The sequence below is a fragment of the Canis lupus genome, chromosome 6 (assembly GCF_003254725.2).
Source record: "Canis lupus dingo isolate Sandy chromosome 6, ASM325472v2, whole genome shotgun sequence".
Taxonomy (NCBI): Eukaryota; Metazoa; Chordata; class Mammalia; order Carnivora; family Canidae; genus Canis; species Canis lupus.
Window position 1 is genome coordinate 71,115,952 of NC_064248.1, and position 13,457 is coordinate 71,129,408.

The 13,457-nt window shown below is 35.4% G+C and overlaps 1 protein-coding gene across 7 annotated transcripts in view; it reads left to right on the plus strand.

Moving 5' to 3' along the window:
- Positions 1-13,097, plus strand: part of SLC44A5 (solute carrier family 44 member 5) — a 350,897-nt gene extending 337,800 nt beyond the window's left edge. For 5 of the 7 annotated variants that reach the window (XM_049111784.1, XM_025417965.3, XM_025417968.3 and 2 more), the window contains one exon: positions 1,206-1,524. In XM_049111784.1, the coding sequence (XP_048967741.1) occupies positions 1,206-1,312 (107 nt within the window). In that variant the 3' untranslated portion in view covers positions 1,313-1,524. Of the gene's footprint in view, positions 1-1,205; positions 1,525-12,943 lie in introns of those variants that run through there. The other 2 variants (XM_025417966.3, XR_003124439.2) reach the window with 2 other exon arrangements.
- The last annotated feature ends 360 nt before the right edge of the window (positions 13,098-13,457 follow it).

Sequence of the window (13,457 nt, forward strand, 5' to 3'; positions counted from 1 at the left end):
CCCAGGCACCCTTGTAACCTCTCTCAAGTATTAAAAAATAATAGGGAATACATCCCCTTCAGGAGTAGTTGAATGATGATACATAATAATGAAAAAAAAACAATTCTAATTTTTTGTATCAGAATCACTCTGAGAACTTATATAGACACCTGTGTCCCTTCCCTAATGTTTGGGTGTGGGGCAGCTTGTGAATTATTATATCAGAATCAGAACTAGGGAACTTTATAATAGTTGGAAAGTTGCTTGAATAAAATACAAATCAACATGCAAGAAAGTGGCTGCCCATATTCTCCTTATATTCTTGGCTGTTCCAGGAGTTAGAAAATTAAGACAAAGATTAACTTAGAGACTTCTAATATTCATAACTTCTTCTGTCTTTTAGATTCTTAGGCCAGATGAGGCCCATATATTAAGTGTTTAACATTATGTCTGGTGATTAAACCAAAAATTGCACTGGAGTAAAAGTGTTCACTGAACTTTATGGAGGCACTTTCAATAGCTGGCTATATTTTAAGGATATAATCTATGGGTACAAAATCAGGAAAAGAAATGCTATTTGGTTCAATATTTTTAAATAACTTCTTTACTACTTAAAGGAAGAGTCTCTATAGAAGTTTTAATTATATTATGGACTTATTTCTAGTCAGAAAAAGTATTTCCCACTAGTTCTTTGTGTAGAAGAGAGTAAAAATAAGCAATTTTTTTGAGAAAATAGAAGCCATGATCTTACAAAGCAATTAACGTAATAATTGCAAAAACATTTTTTAAAACTTGCACTTTAAGGACTTGAAATATACTAAAATTCTACAAATCTTTTTAAAACTGCTACCTAGACTGTTGATGGTAAAACAAGCAATTTTGAACAAATAAATTAGAAAGCAAATTGAATGCATACTACCTTTCAGGAAATTGAAGGTGAATTTGGAAATTCCAGATGAACCTTTTTTTTTTTTATTAAGTGTGCTATTCCAAAAGGAAGTAAAAGTTATTTCCTCAGTTATGCATCTGAGAAGCATGTACTAACATAATAACAAGGGCTGCTTGTTTTCTGATAGGTATGTTTACGATAATGATGCCAAACTATGCTATTTAGAGAAAAAGAAAAAAAGTTTTGAACTGCTGTGAAGCAAGTGTGCAGCAGATGGCGTCGTTACTTCTCTTTCAGTTTTGCTTTGATATTTACTCTGTGCCATTCTTCCTCCTAGTGGAAGATCTGGAAAGAAACGATGGTTCTACGGAAAGGCCCTATTACATGAGCCAGTCTCTGCTGAAGATTCTGAAGGAGCCAACTGTGCGAACGAAGAAGCACTAAGAAGTGCAAACTGGGGTCCTCCTGATGGTGCGTTACCTCCTCTTCATCTGTGTCTGCACAACGCCTGGTTCATAAGTGCTTTGTGTTCGGAACACTGTATTCACCTTGTTGGCTTTTATTTGCATGTTTAATACCAAAGCTTATACTGTAACACGTGAAGCCATCGGAAGTCGCAAGGGAGTTGTTAATAACATGGTACATTTTTATACTAAGGTCTTCTGTTGTGTGATTCAGTCCTAAATAGAGTGGCTTGGATGTTTTGAGAACACTAGTGAATATATTCATAGTCTTTTAAATATTAGATGGGAAAAGATGAAATGTCGTTTAAATCAATAGCTCCTAATCTATTTTTAAATTACAGCTAAAAGACTTCTGCAGGGAAAATTGGTTCACAAAAAAAAAAAAAAAAAAAAAAGACAATTTTAAAGTTTCCCCCACTCCTGTTTGACAGTAAATTGGTAAAAGGACTGCCTGCTCCAGACTTTGCTCTCTTTAAGTATAGAATGTTTCCTATTAAGCAAATTGCCAATCATCCAGCCTTTACTACTTCGTCCTCTCTGACAAAGTGCCTTACTGGCTGTTTAATATTACCCAGCTTTTGTGGGCAAGTTTACAAACATTGTTTAAAAAAAAAAAAAAAAACCTGCAATGTTTAGTGATTGAAACAAGTCGTCTTGCATTTGTTTTCCTCCTTAGCTCACTGGTTGGAAACCACTTGTCATTTCAGTATGTTTGATATCCTCACGATAAAGTACGTTTTGCAGCATAAACAATTTCCCTTGCGCCTAGTGGACATTCATGAATGTGTACTACACGCAAGAAAAAAAAAGTGAAAGGATGCTTGTTAGTTTGTTTTTGTTTTTTACTAAAAGTGAGTTTAAAAATCTAATCTTTTCTATAGTAGATCTTTGAAAATAGATAGAAGACTACATTTCTCAGTGTTTTACACAGTTTGGAAAGGGACACTTTGAGAAATTACAAAGGGAAACTTTACCCCTGGAAAGGGTGCTCCTGGGTGTCATTACTGAATCGCTAAATGATTGTTTATTATCATCAAGAAGTGTTCTATGTATGTTATTTCATTTTCTAACTTTTGATATGAAATAATCAGCTTATTTATAATGTTGACTTTTATTGTGCTAATATAAACAGGAACATAATTTCTAATTCAATTTTAAGTAATTTTACTAGTACTACTAACTTTAAAGAAAATGAATTCAGTTTGTTACTCAGTATTAAAGTATTCACCCCAAGGGAATGTCAGTCAGATATGATAATTTGTGAAAGCTTTGAGAATCGACAGTAAGTTACTATTAGCTTATCTATGATCACATTTGTTTAAATGTGACTTTAGAGATTCTTTTATGCCAAAAACAAACTCACATGAGCACATGACAGTCTGAGCTCTATAATCAGTGTGCTTCTGCTGTGCAGAAATATTAGGAACATATTGTCTAAATATCTTTGATAACTAAAATGTTTAATATTTAATGAAATTTGTTGTTACTCATCATTTTAAATCTGTTTTTTTCTTCTAATAAAGATTTAGATTAAAAAAAACTGTCTTTTTATTTCTTCATCCTAGGAAAGGAGAAAAGCTTTAGTTTTTAAAACCTACCATATGGTAACAGAATCTTTATCAACTAAGGTTCTTTTCAAAATATCTAGATTTATCTTTTAAAATTTTTCCATTTTTCTTTACCTGTTCATTGTCAAATAGCTGAAATTGATGATTTATATAAAGTGTATAAATCAAAACTTAGTGGATAAGAGATGGATTTTTTTTTTTTTTTAAACCTGAACAGTGGCCTAAGTTAGTTAGTTTTTAATTTGTCAAAGTTTTGCTCAGTCCATCATTTGGTTTTGCCAACATCATAAGAAGCAAATCTGATTATTTTAAAGGCAGGGATGAATGTAGAGAATCTAAAACATGTGAACACTGACAATAGTTTTCCAAGGCAAGATTAAGTGTACCTATCACTGGTTTACCTTAAGCTAAAAGTTTTCTTACATCCAGCTCTCCATTAACAAATGTGTAAGAATCTATTTTTTAATTGAATTGTGCTAAATCTTTAATTTTTCTTTAAAATTCAATGGGTTTCATTAAATTAAAATAAAATTCTTGCAGTTTTCAGTGTTTTTAAAATGTTCCAAATCTAATTAGATGTAATAAAATAGATTTTTATATTTAAAAAATATAGTTTGCTTTCTAGAAGAAATCTAAATTCTGCTTTAGATCTTAGCTCTTAGGTGATAAAACACGAATCATATTTCTAAAGTGTTTGAGGTTGGACTGTATAACTTTTCTTTGTTGCCTATTAAGTTTAAACAGTTTCTGAATTCATATACTAAAATCATACTGTTAAAGGTTCTGGGGTATCACCAGGCATAATGCAGTTATTATTTAAACTAATATTGGGAAACAAGCCCTCTGCAGTAATTCCGTATTTTTCTTTTACTATATAGCTTAACAGCACTCATTCCAATATGCTCTTTCACTTTTACAAGTGGTGCCTCAGGAAATTGCTCTTAAACTCTAACCAGGCACAATAATTATCTCCAGTATTATCTGGTTCTGGACTGGGGAACATGCTTTATAAATCAGTCTTTGTTGGCATAAGATGGGACAAAATTGAACTAAAATTATTATTGCAGGCCATGGTATATGAAATGGTGTCTTGACATTTTTTCCAGTTTCTTGCAAATATTATCCTTAAATGTTTGCAAATGTTTGTTTTTAAAATATAGCTGTATGATTGTAAGAAGAGAATTCAATAAATCATAGATGAAAAGAAATAGCTTACTGATACAGCAAGAATAATTTACTTTTCCAAAGTAAATTTCCATATATCATGTTTTTTTCTACTAGAACTAACATAGATATTGAAGACTTCTCTCAGGACCTAACTGAGTTACTGCTGGCCCTTAGTGAGTCAATCATCACCCAGAAAACAAAACAAATGTGATTGATTCATTCATGAAAATTGAGTACCACATTATACAAGGCTTGGACCCTCTTAAATTTATCAGGTCAAATTAACTATCTACTCTACAACTTTCCAGAGTCTTAGGATAAAAGGTAGCTAAACAGCACAGAATCTGGCAATGTTTTCTGTGCTGGGAAGAATGGGGACTGTTACATGACACATTTGAAAGCACTCAATTCAAGAGTTCTAGGGAAGATGACAGAGTAGGAGGATCCTATACTCACCTCCTCCAAGGGATACAACCTAATAACAGCTACGTCAGTGTAAATAATCCAGAAAAGAACCCAAAGTCTGGCATAACAGACTGTCCACAACTAAATGTAGAGAAAAGGCCACATCGAAGAGGGTAGGAAGGGTAGAGATGCTGTTGGGACCTAAATAGACCCACAAAACTATCTGCAGTGGGAGGAGTGCCCTGTGTGTGGGGGGGGTGGGGGGGGAGGAGTAGACCTTCACAGCAGACACACCAGGCATGGGCAACCTGCACAAGGAAGAGGAATCCCTACAACATTTGGCTTTGAAAACCAGATGGGCAGATTTTGTGAATTCTAACAGTCAGTGGAGCTTAAAACCTGAAACTAAAAAATCAGCAGCCTCACCTCAGAGAGCTGGGCTAGCAATAGGAATCTGAGTCCCTACCCTTGAAGAGACAGTGAACAAATAGTCCCACAGGAATACACCACAGATGCTGTAGTTTGAAAAATACCTGGGGGTGGGAGGCACCTGAATGGCTCAGTTAGTCAAGCATCTGCCTTCAGCTCAGGTCATGATCTCAGGGTCCTGGGATCAAGTCCAGCATCCAGCTCCCTGCTCAGAGGGGAGCCTGCTTCTCTCTCTCCCTCAGCCTGCTGTTCCCTCTGCATGTGCATGTTCTCACTGTCAAAATGTTTCTTTAAAAAAAAGTGCCTAAGGTATACGGGAGAGAGATTTGTTTACTAATCTCAGAGCATGTGCTGGATGGGGCAGGGATCTTTGAGAGATTTCAGGAAGAAAATTGCTGGAGGGTGCCATTTCCCTTCCCTGTCTCCCAGTCTAGTTACACAGACACCTTCAGGAATAAGCACAGTGTCAACACTCTCTACCCAGCTTGGTAATAGTGTACACCACCACAGCACACTTCTGCAGATTCACCCCTTCCAACTCAGCAGTTTGGCCTGGCCACTGTAATTCCCCTCCCATAGCAAACTTATGACACAATATCCAAACCCTGCCCACAACAGGGAAAGGAAGCTGCTGTAAGCAACTAAAGGCAAATGTAGCTCAGCCATAACAGTAGGATGTATACAACATATGAGAAACTTCCGAAGCACCAGGTTCTGGGGAATGGGCAACACTGCACTGCAGGTCACTACTTTCAAGAGCAGCCGACATACCTGACTTTCCTAATGTGAAAACAGACAGCTAAACAAAATGAGGAGACAAAAGAATATGTCTCAAATAAAAGAACAGGACAAAGTTATAGCAAGAGATCTAAACAAAATGGAGGTAAGTAATATGACTGCTAGATAATTTAAAGTAATGGTCGTAAAGATACTTTCTGGACTTAAGAGTGCAGGACACCTAAGTGAGACCCTTAAAGAGAAAACCTAAAAATGAATGAATCAGAGATGAAGACTCAATAACTGAAATTAACAATATAATAAATGGAATATGTAGTAGAATAAAGTGGAAGAATGGATCAGTGACCTAGAGGACTAAGTAATAGAATGCAATGAAGCTGAAAAAGAGAAAAAATAACAATAGAAAATGAAAATAGACTTAGGGACCTCAGAGACACTATCAGGTCTAAAAACATTCACATTATACAAATCCCAAAATGAGAAAAAAGAGACAAGGGGGAAGAAAAAGTATTTCAAGAAAAAAAGTTGAAATCCTCCCTATTCTGGTGAAGAAAACAGAAACCAGATCCAAAAGGCACAGAGAGCACCCAACAAAATCAACCCAAAGAGATCCACACCAACACAGAGTAATTAAAATGGCAAAAAGTTGTGAAAAAGAATCTTAAAAGCAGTAAGAGAAAATAGTTATATACAAGGGAAACCTCATAAAGCAATCAGCTGATCTTTCAGCAGAAACTGCAGACCAGAAGAGAGAGCCATGATATATTCAAAGTGCTGAAAGGGAAGAATCTGTAGCCAAGAATACTCTATGCAACGAGGCTCTCATTCAGGATAGAAGGAGAGAGAAAGAGTTTCCCAGACAAACATAATTAAAAGAATTCATGACCACTAAATAAACCCTATAAGAAATGTTAAGGGATTCTACAAGTGGAAAACAAAAGCCAGAAGTAAAAGTACGAAAAATATGAAGCACAAAAGCAAAAAAAAAAAAAAAAAAAAAAAAAAAAAAAAAAAAAAGTATATTAAAAATCAGTCAAGAGAAACACAAAAGAATGTAAAATATAACATCAAATACCCGAACCCTGGAGGAGAGAAGAGAAAAAAAATAAGTTCAAAATTAAATGACCATCAGCTTACTATAGACTGTCATATACAGAAGTTGTTATACATAAAATTAATAATAACAAATTAAAAATAGTAATAGATATGCAAAAAGTAAACAGTAAGGAATTCAAGTATTTTGCTAAAGTATTTGCTCCCAACTAATCATGGGAGAAGACAGCAAGAGAAGAAAGAAACAGAGAGGAACTACCAAACAACCATAAAACAAGTAACAAAAAGACAATAAATACACACATATCAATAATTACTGTGAATGTAAATGGACTAAATACTCCAATCAAAAGATGGAGGGTGACAAAATGGGTAAAAAAGCTAAATCCTTTTGTATGCTGTCTACAGGAGACTCATTTCGACCAAAAGACACTTGTAGATTGAAAGTGAAGGAATAGAGAAATATTTATCCTAAAAATGGAAGTGAAGAGAAAGCTGGGTTACCAATGCTTATATTGGACAAAATAGACTTTAAGACAAAGATGGTAACAAGGAACAAAGAAGGACACTACATAATCATAAAGGATACAATCCAACAAGAAGATATAACAATTATAAACTTTTATGCACCCAACATGGGAACACCCAAATACCTAAAGCAGCTTATAACAAACATAAATTGGGATCCCTGGGTGGCTCAGTGGTTTAGTGTCTGCCTTCGGCCCAGGGCATGGTCCTGGGGTCCCCGAATCGAGTCCCACATCCGGTTCTCTGCATGGGGCCTGCTTCTCCCTCTGCCTATGTCTCTGCCTCTCTCTCTCTCTGTCTCTCATGAATAAATAAATAAAATCTTTAAAAAAAACCATAAATGAAGTAATTGATAGTAATACAGTAATATGAAGAAGGGACTTTAGCACCCCATTTACATCAATCGATAGATCATCCAAACAAAATCAACAAGGAAACTGTAGCTTTGAGTGACACATTGGACTAGATGGACCTAACACATATATTCAGAACACTGTATCCTAAAACAGTAGAATGCCCATTCTTCTCAAGCACATGAGGAATATTCTCCAAAGAGATCACATGTTAGGCCACAAAGCAAGTCTCAACAAATTAAAAAAGATAAAAGTCATACCATGCATCTTTTAAATTCAATTAGACAATATATAGTAAGTACATCATTAGTTTCAGATGTAGTTTTCAATAATTCATCAGTTGTGTATAATACCAAGTGCTCATCACATCACCCAGTTACCCCATCCCCCAAATAAACTTCCCTTCAGCAACACTTAGTTTCCCATGGTTTGTCTTCCTCTCTGATTTTTCCCCATTCAGTTTCCCCTCCTTCTCTTATGGGCCCTTGCTCTATTTCTCATATTCCACATATGACTGAAACCATATGGTAATTGTCTTTCTCCAATTGACTTATTTTCACTTAGCATAATACCCTCCAGTTCCATCCACACTAATGCAAATGACAAGTATTCAACCCTTCTGATAGCTGAGTAATATCCTGTTGTGTGTGTATATAGACACATCTTTTGTATCTATCTGCCAAAGCACATCTCGGCTCCTTCCACAGCTTGGGTATTGTGGACATTGCTGCTATGAACATTGGGGTGCAGGTGCCCTTTTGTGTCACTACATCTGTATCTTTGGGGTAAATGCCTACTAATGCAATTTCTGGGTACCATGTATCTTTTCTGACCACAATACTATGAAACTAGAAATCAACCACAAGAAAAAACCTAGGAAGCACACAAATACAGGGAGATTAAATAACATGCTATTAAACAATGAATGGGTCAACCAAAAAATCAAAGAGGAAATAAAAAAATATATGGAGACAAGTGGAAATGAAGATACAACAGACCTGGGGCACCTGGATGGCTTGATCAGTTGTATACAATGCTTGGTTTCTGCTCAGATCCTGATTTCATAGGTCGTGAGATCAAGCCCTGCATCAGGCTTGTGCTTAGCAGGAGTCTGCTTCGATATTCTCTGCCTCTGCCCCTTATGTTCATCCCACTCCTGTTCTCTTTCTTTCTCTCAAATAAATAATAAAATCGTTAAAAAGAAAACACAACAGTCCCAAATCTTTGGGATGCAGCAAGGGCCATTCTAAGAAGGAAGTTTATAGCATTACAGATCTACTTCAAAAAGCAAGAAAAATCCCAAATAAATAACCTAATCTTACACATACGGGAATTATAAAAAGAAGAACAAAGTCCAAAACCCGTAGAAGGAAGAGAAAAATAAAAATGTAAGCTGAAGCAAACAAAATAGAAACTAAAAAACAAGGTGCCTGGGTGACTCAGTTGGTTGACATCTGCCCTTGGCTCAGGTCATGATCCAGAGTCCTGGAATTGAGCCTCACATCAAGCTCCCTTCTTCACAGGGAGCTGGCTCAGTCCCTCTCCTTCTCCCCCAACTCATGCTGTCTCTCACTCTCTCTAATATAAATAATATTTTAAAAAACTAAAAAACAAAACAAAAAAAAACCAATAAAATAGGCCAATGAATCGAGGAGCTGCTTCTTTGAAAAGATTGACAAAATCAATAATGTTTTAGCCAGACTATTAAAAAAAAAAGAGGACTCAAATAAATAAAATCATAATTGAAAGGAGAGAAATAATAACTGATACCACAGAAGTAAAAAGAGATTGTAAGATAGTATTATGAAAACATGTATGCCAACAAATTGGTAACCTAGAAGAAATGGATCAAGTCCTAGAAATATATAAACTCCCAAAACTGAATCAGGTATAAACAAAGTGTGGACAAATCAATTACCAACAATGAAATTACATCAGTAATTACAAAACTACCAGCAAATAGAAGTTCAGAACCAGAAAGCTTCACAGGTGAATTCTATAAAACATGTAAGGAAGAATTAATACCTATTCTTTACAAACTATTCCAAAAAAATAGAAGAAGGCTTTCATTCTAAAGCCAAGATTACCCTGATACCAAAATCAGATGAAGACACTACAAAAAGAGAGAAATACAAGTCAATATCTTTGATGAACATAGATATTAGCAAACTGAATCCAACTATATATTAAAACAATCATCCACCTGACCAGGTGGGATTTATGGATGCAATGATGATTCAATATTGACAAGCCAATGTGATACATCATAAAAATAAAAGGACAAAAACCATATAATCATTTCAATAGTGCAGAAAAAGCACTTGACAAAGTACAAAATCTATTCATGATAAAAACCCTCAAAAAGTGGGATTGGAGTAAATACATCTCAACATAATAAAGGCCATATATAAAAAACCCATGGTTAACATCCTACTCAATGTTGAAAAACCAAGAGTATTTCCCCAAGGTCAAGAACAAGACATAGGTGTCTACTCTCACCACTATTATTTAACATAGTATTGAAAGTCCTATCCACAACAACCAGATAATAAGAAGAAATACAAGACATCCAAACTGGTAAGAGGTAAAACTCACACTATTTGCACACAACACGATAGTATGTACAGAAAGCCCTAAAAACTCCACCCCAAAACTCTAGAATTGATAAATGAATTCAGCAAGGTTTCAGGATAAAAAAACAAGGCAAAGATACCTGTGGTATTTTTATATACTAATAATGAAACAACAGAAAGAGAAATTAAGAAACCAATCCCATTTACAATTGCACCAACAACGATAAAATACCTAGGGATAAACTCAGCCAAGGAGGTGAAAGACCTGTACTCTGAAAACTATAAAACAATGATTAAAGATATTTTTTTTAATTTTTATTTATTTATGATAGCCACACAGAGAGAGAAAGAGAGAGAGGGAGAGACACAGGCAGAGGGAGAGGGAGAGGCAGACTCCATGCACCGGGAGCCCGATGTGGGATTCGATCCCGGGTCTCCAGGATCGCGCCCTGGGCCAAAGGCGGGCGCCTAAACCACTGCGCCACCCAGGGATCCCTGATTAAAGATATTGAAGAAGAAACAAACAAGTAAAAAGATGTTACATGTTCATCGATTAGAAGAACAAATGTTAAAATGTCCATACGACTACTGAAAGCAACCTACAGATTTAATGCAATCTCTGTCAAAATACTAACAAGTTTTCCCACAGAAGTAGAACAAACAATGATAAAATATGTGTGGAACCACAAAAGACTCCAAATAGCCAAAACAATCTTGAAAACGAAAAACAAAGCTGGAAGCATCACAATTCCAGAATTCAAGATATACTACAAAGCCATAGTAATCAAAACCGTATGATACTGGTATAAAAATAGACCCACAGATCAATGGAATAGAATAAAAAGCCCAGAAATAAACCCACAATTATATAGTCAATGAATATTTGAGAAAAATAATATTCAATGGGAAAAAGTCTCTTCAACAAATGGTATTGGGAAACCTGGACAGCTGCATGCAGAAGAATGAAACTGGACCGCTGGCTTACACCATCCACAAAATATACTCAAAATGGATTAAAGATTAAATGTAGACCTAAAACCATTAAAATGCTAGAAGAGAGCATAGGCTGTAATATCTCTAACATTGGCCATGGCAACATTTTTCTAGACACGTCTCCTGAGTCAAGGGAAACAAAAGTAGAAATAAACTATTGGGACGTCAAGATAAAAAGTTTCTGCATAGCAAAGGAAACAATCAACAAAACTAAGACAACCTTCTGAATGGGAGAAGATATTTGCAAATGACATATCCAATGTTGGGTTAGTACCCAAAATATATAAAGAACTTACACAACTCAAAACAAATGATCCAATTTGAAAGTAGAAAGAGGATACGAACAGACATTTCTCTAAAGAAAACATACAGAGGGCCTACAGATACATGAAAGGATGCTCAACACCCTCATCATAAGAAAAATGCAAATCAAAACCACAATGAGATGCCCTCAGGTGTGAGAATGGCTTAAATCAAAAATTCAAGAAACAAGTATTGATGAGGATGCGGAGAAATAGGAACCATCATGCACTGTTGGTGGGAAAGCAAACTGGTACAGCCACTGTGGAGAACAGTATGGAGGTTCCTCAAAAAATTTTTTAAGTAGAATTACCATGTGACCCAGGAATTCCACTATTAGGTATTTATCCAAAGAATATAAAAACACTAATTTGAAAAGATATATGCATCCCTATTTTTGTTGTAGCATTATTTACAATAGCCAAATTATGGAAGCAGCCCAAGTGTCAATCAATAGAATGAATGGATAAAGAAGTGGGATATATATATATATATATTTCATTTAGCAGTATACTCCCTACATCCATCATACCATTGCAAATGGCAAGATTTAGTTCTTTTTATGGCGTAGTAATATTCTACACACAATATACTGCTAAGTGAAATAAGTCAGAGAAAGACAAATACTATATGCTTTCACTCATATGTGAAATTTAAGGGAAAAAAAAAAAGCAATGGAAAAAGAGACAACCCAAAAATCAGGCTCTAAACAATAAAAAACTAATGATTACCAGAGGGGACGTAGGTGGGGGGCTGGATGAAATAGGTAAAGAGGATTAAGAGTCCACTCATCCTGTTGAGCACTGAGTCATGTACAGAGTTGTTGAATCACTACATTGGATACCTGAAACTATTATCATACTGTATGTTAACTGTACATAATTAAAAATTTTGTTAAAGCAATCAATTCAATTTTACTTTTTGAAGTTACTTTTTTTAAAAAATGCCTTATTTCTTTTTTTCCAGTCCTTTATATCAACTATATGATTTGGAGTAATTTAAGCAAGTGGAGAAAACAATCTTGAGAATGAAGTAAAATACCCTTCGATTGAAGGCTTGCAAATATGGGCATGTTAATATTCTGGCCCTTTGCCATTGAAAAGCAGTGTGTTTTGGGGTGCCTGGGTGGTTCAGTCAGTTAAGGATCTGCATTTGGCTCAGGTCTTGATCCCGGGGTCCTGGGACCGAGACCCATGTCAGGTTCCCTGCTTACTAGGGAGTCTGATTCTCCCCCTCCCTCTCTCTCTCCCTGCTGCTTGTGCTCGCTCTAGCTCTCTCTCTCTCTCTCTCTCAAGTAAATAGCATCTTTTAAAAAATAAAATAAAATAAAATAATAAAATAAAATAAAATAAAATAAAATAAAATAAAAATAAAAAGCACTGTTTTAAAAGGGTTAGGAGAAGCTTACCAAGAGAAGATGATCCATTTTGCATGTAAATTCAAGGGAGCCCAGACTTGATTTATTGTAAGATTAACCTTGAAATCTCTATATTTTTCCATCCAGATGAATGTGTGCTTCTGCAGTAGTAGAGTGTACAGAGAAGAAAATGAAGGCAAGATGTTGGGAAAAACATTGGTATCCAAGGAGAGAACAGAAAAAAGCTAAGGATAAATTTTAAAAGTCTCTAATAAGATCCAAGAAGGCAACATTACAGAAAGTGGGGTGCCTCCTGAATGTGATTCATAAATCTGTTGAAAATGAAACTCAGTAACAAATTAGAAACCAATAATAAAACATTTTCCATCTACTTATAAACAACACTGAAGCATTGTAATAAAGCCGATCACATAGATGTAGTTAGCCGAAGCAAACAAAGAAAAAAGAAGGGTGTCCCAACATGATTTATGGTTAAGGGATTAGAAAACATCTGCCTCTTTTTCTCTGTGCTCCCGTATGTTAGCCAAAGTTTTGCTGTTATGATAAGCTGGTGTATTTTCCTCTTCACTCTAACTCACTCTCTCTCTCTCTCATTTCCCCTTGCCTATAAGATACAAAGTCTTTGAAAAGAAATGGGCTT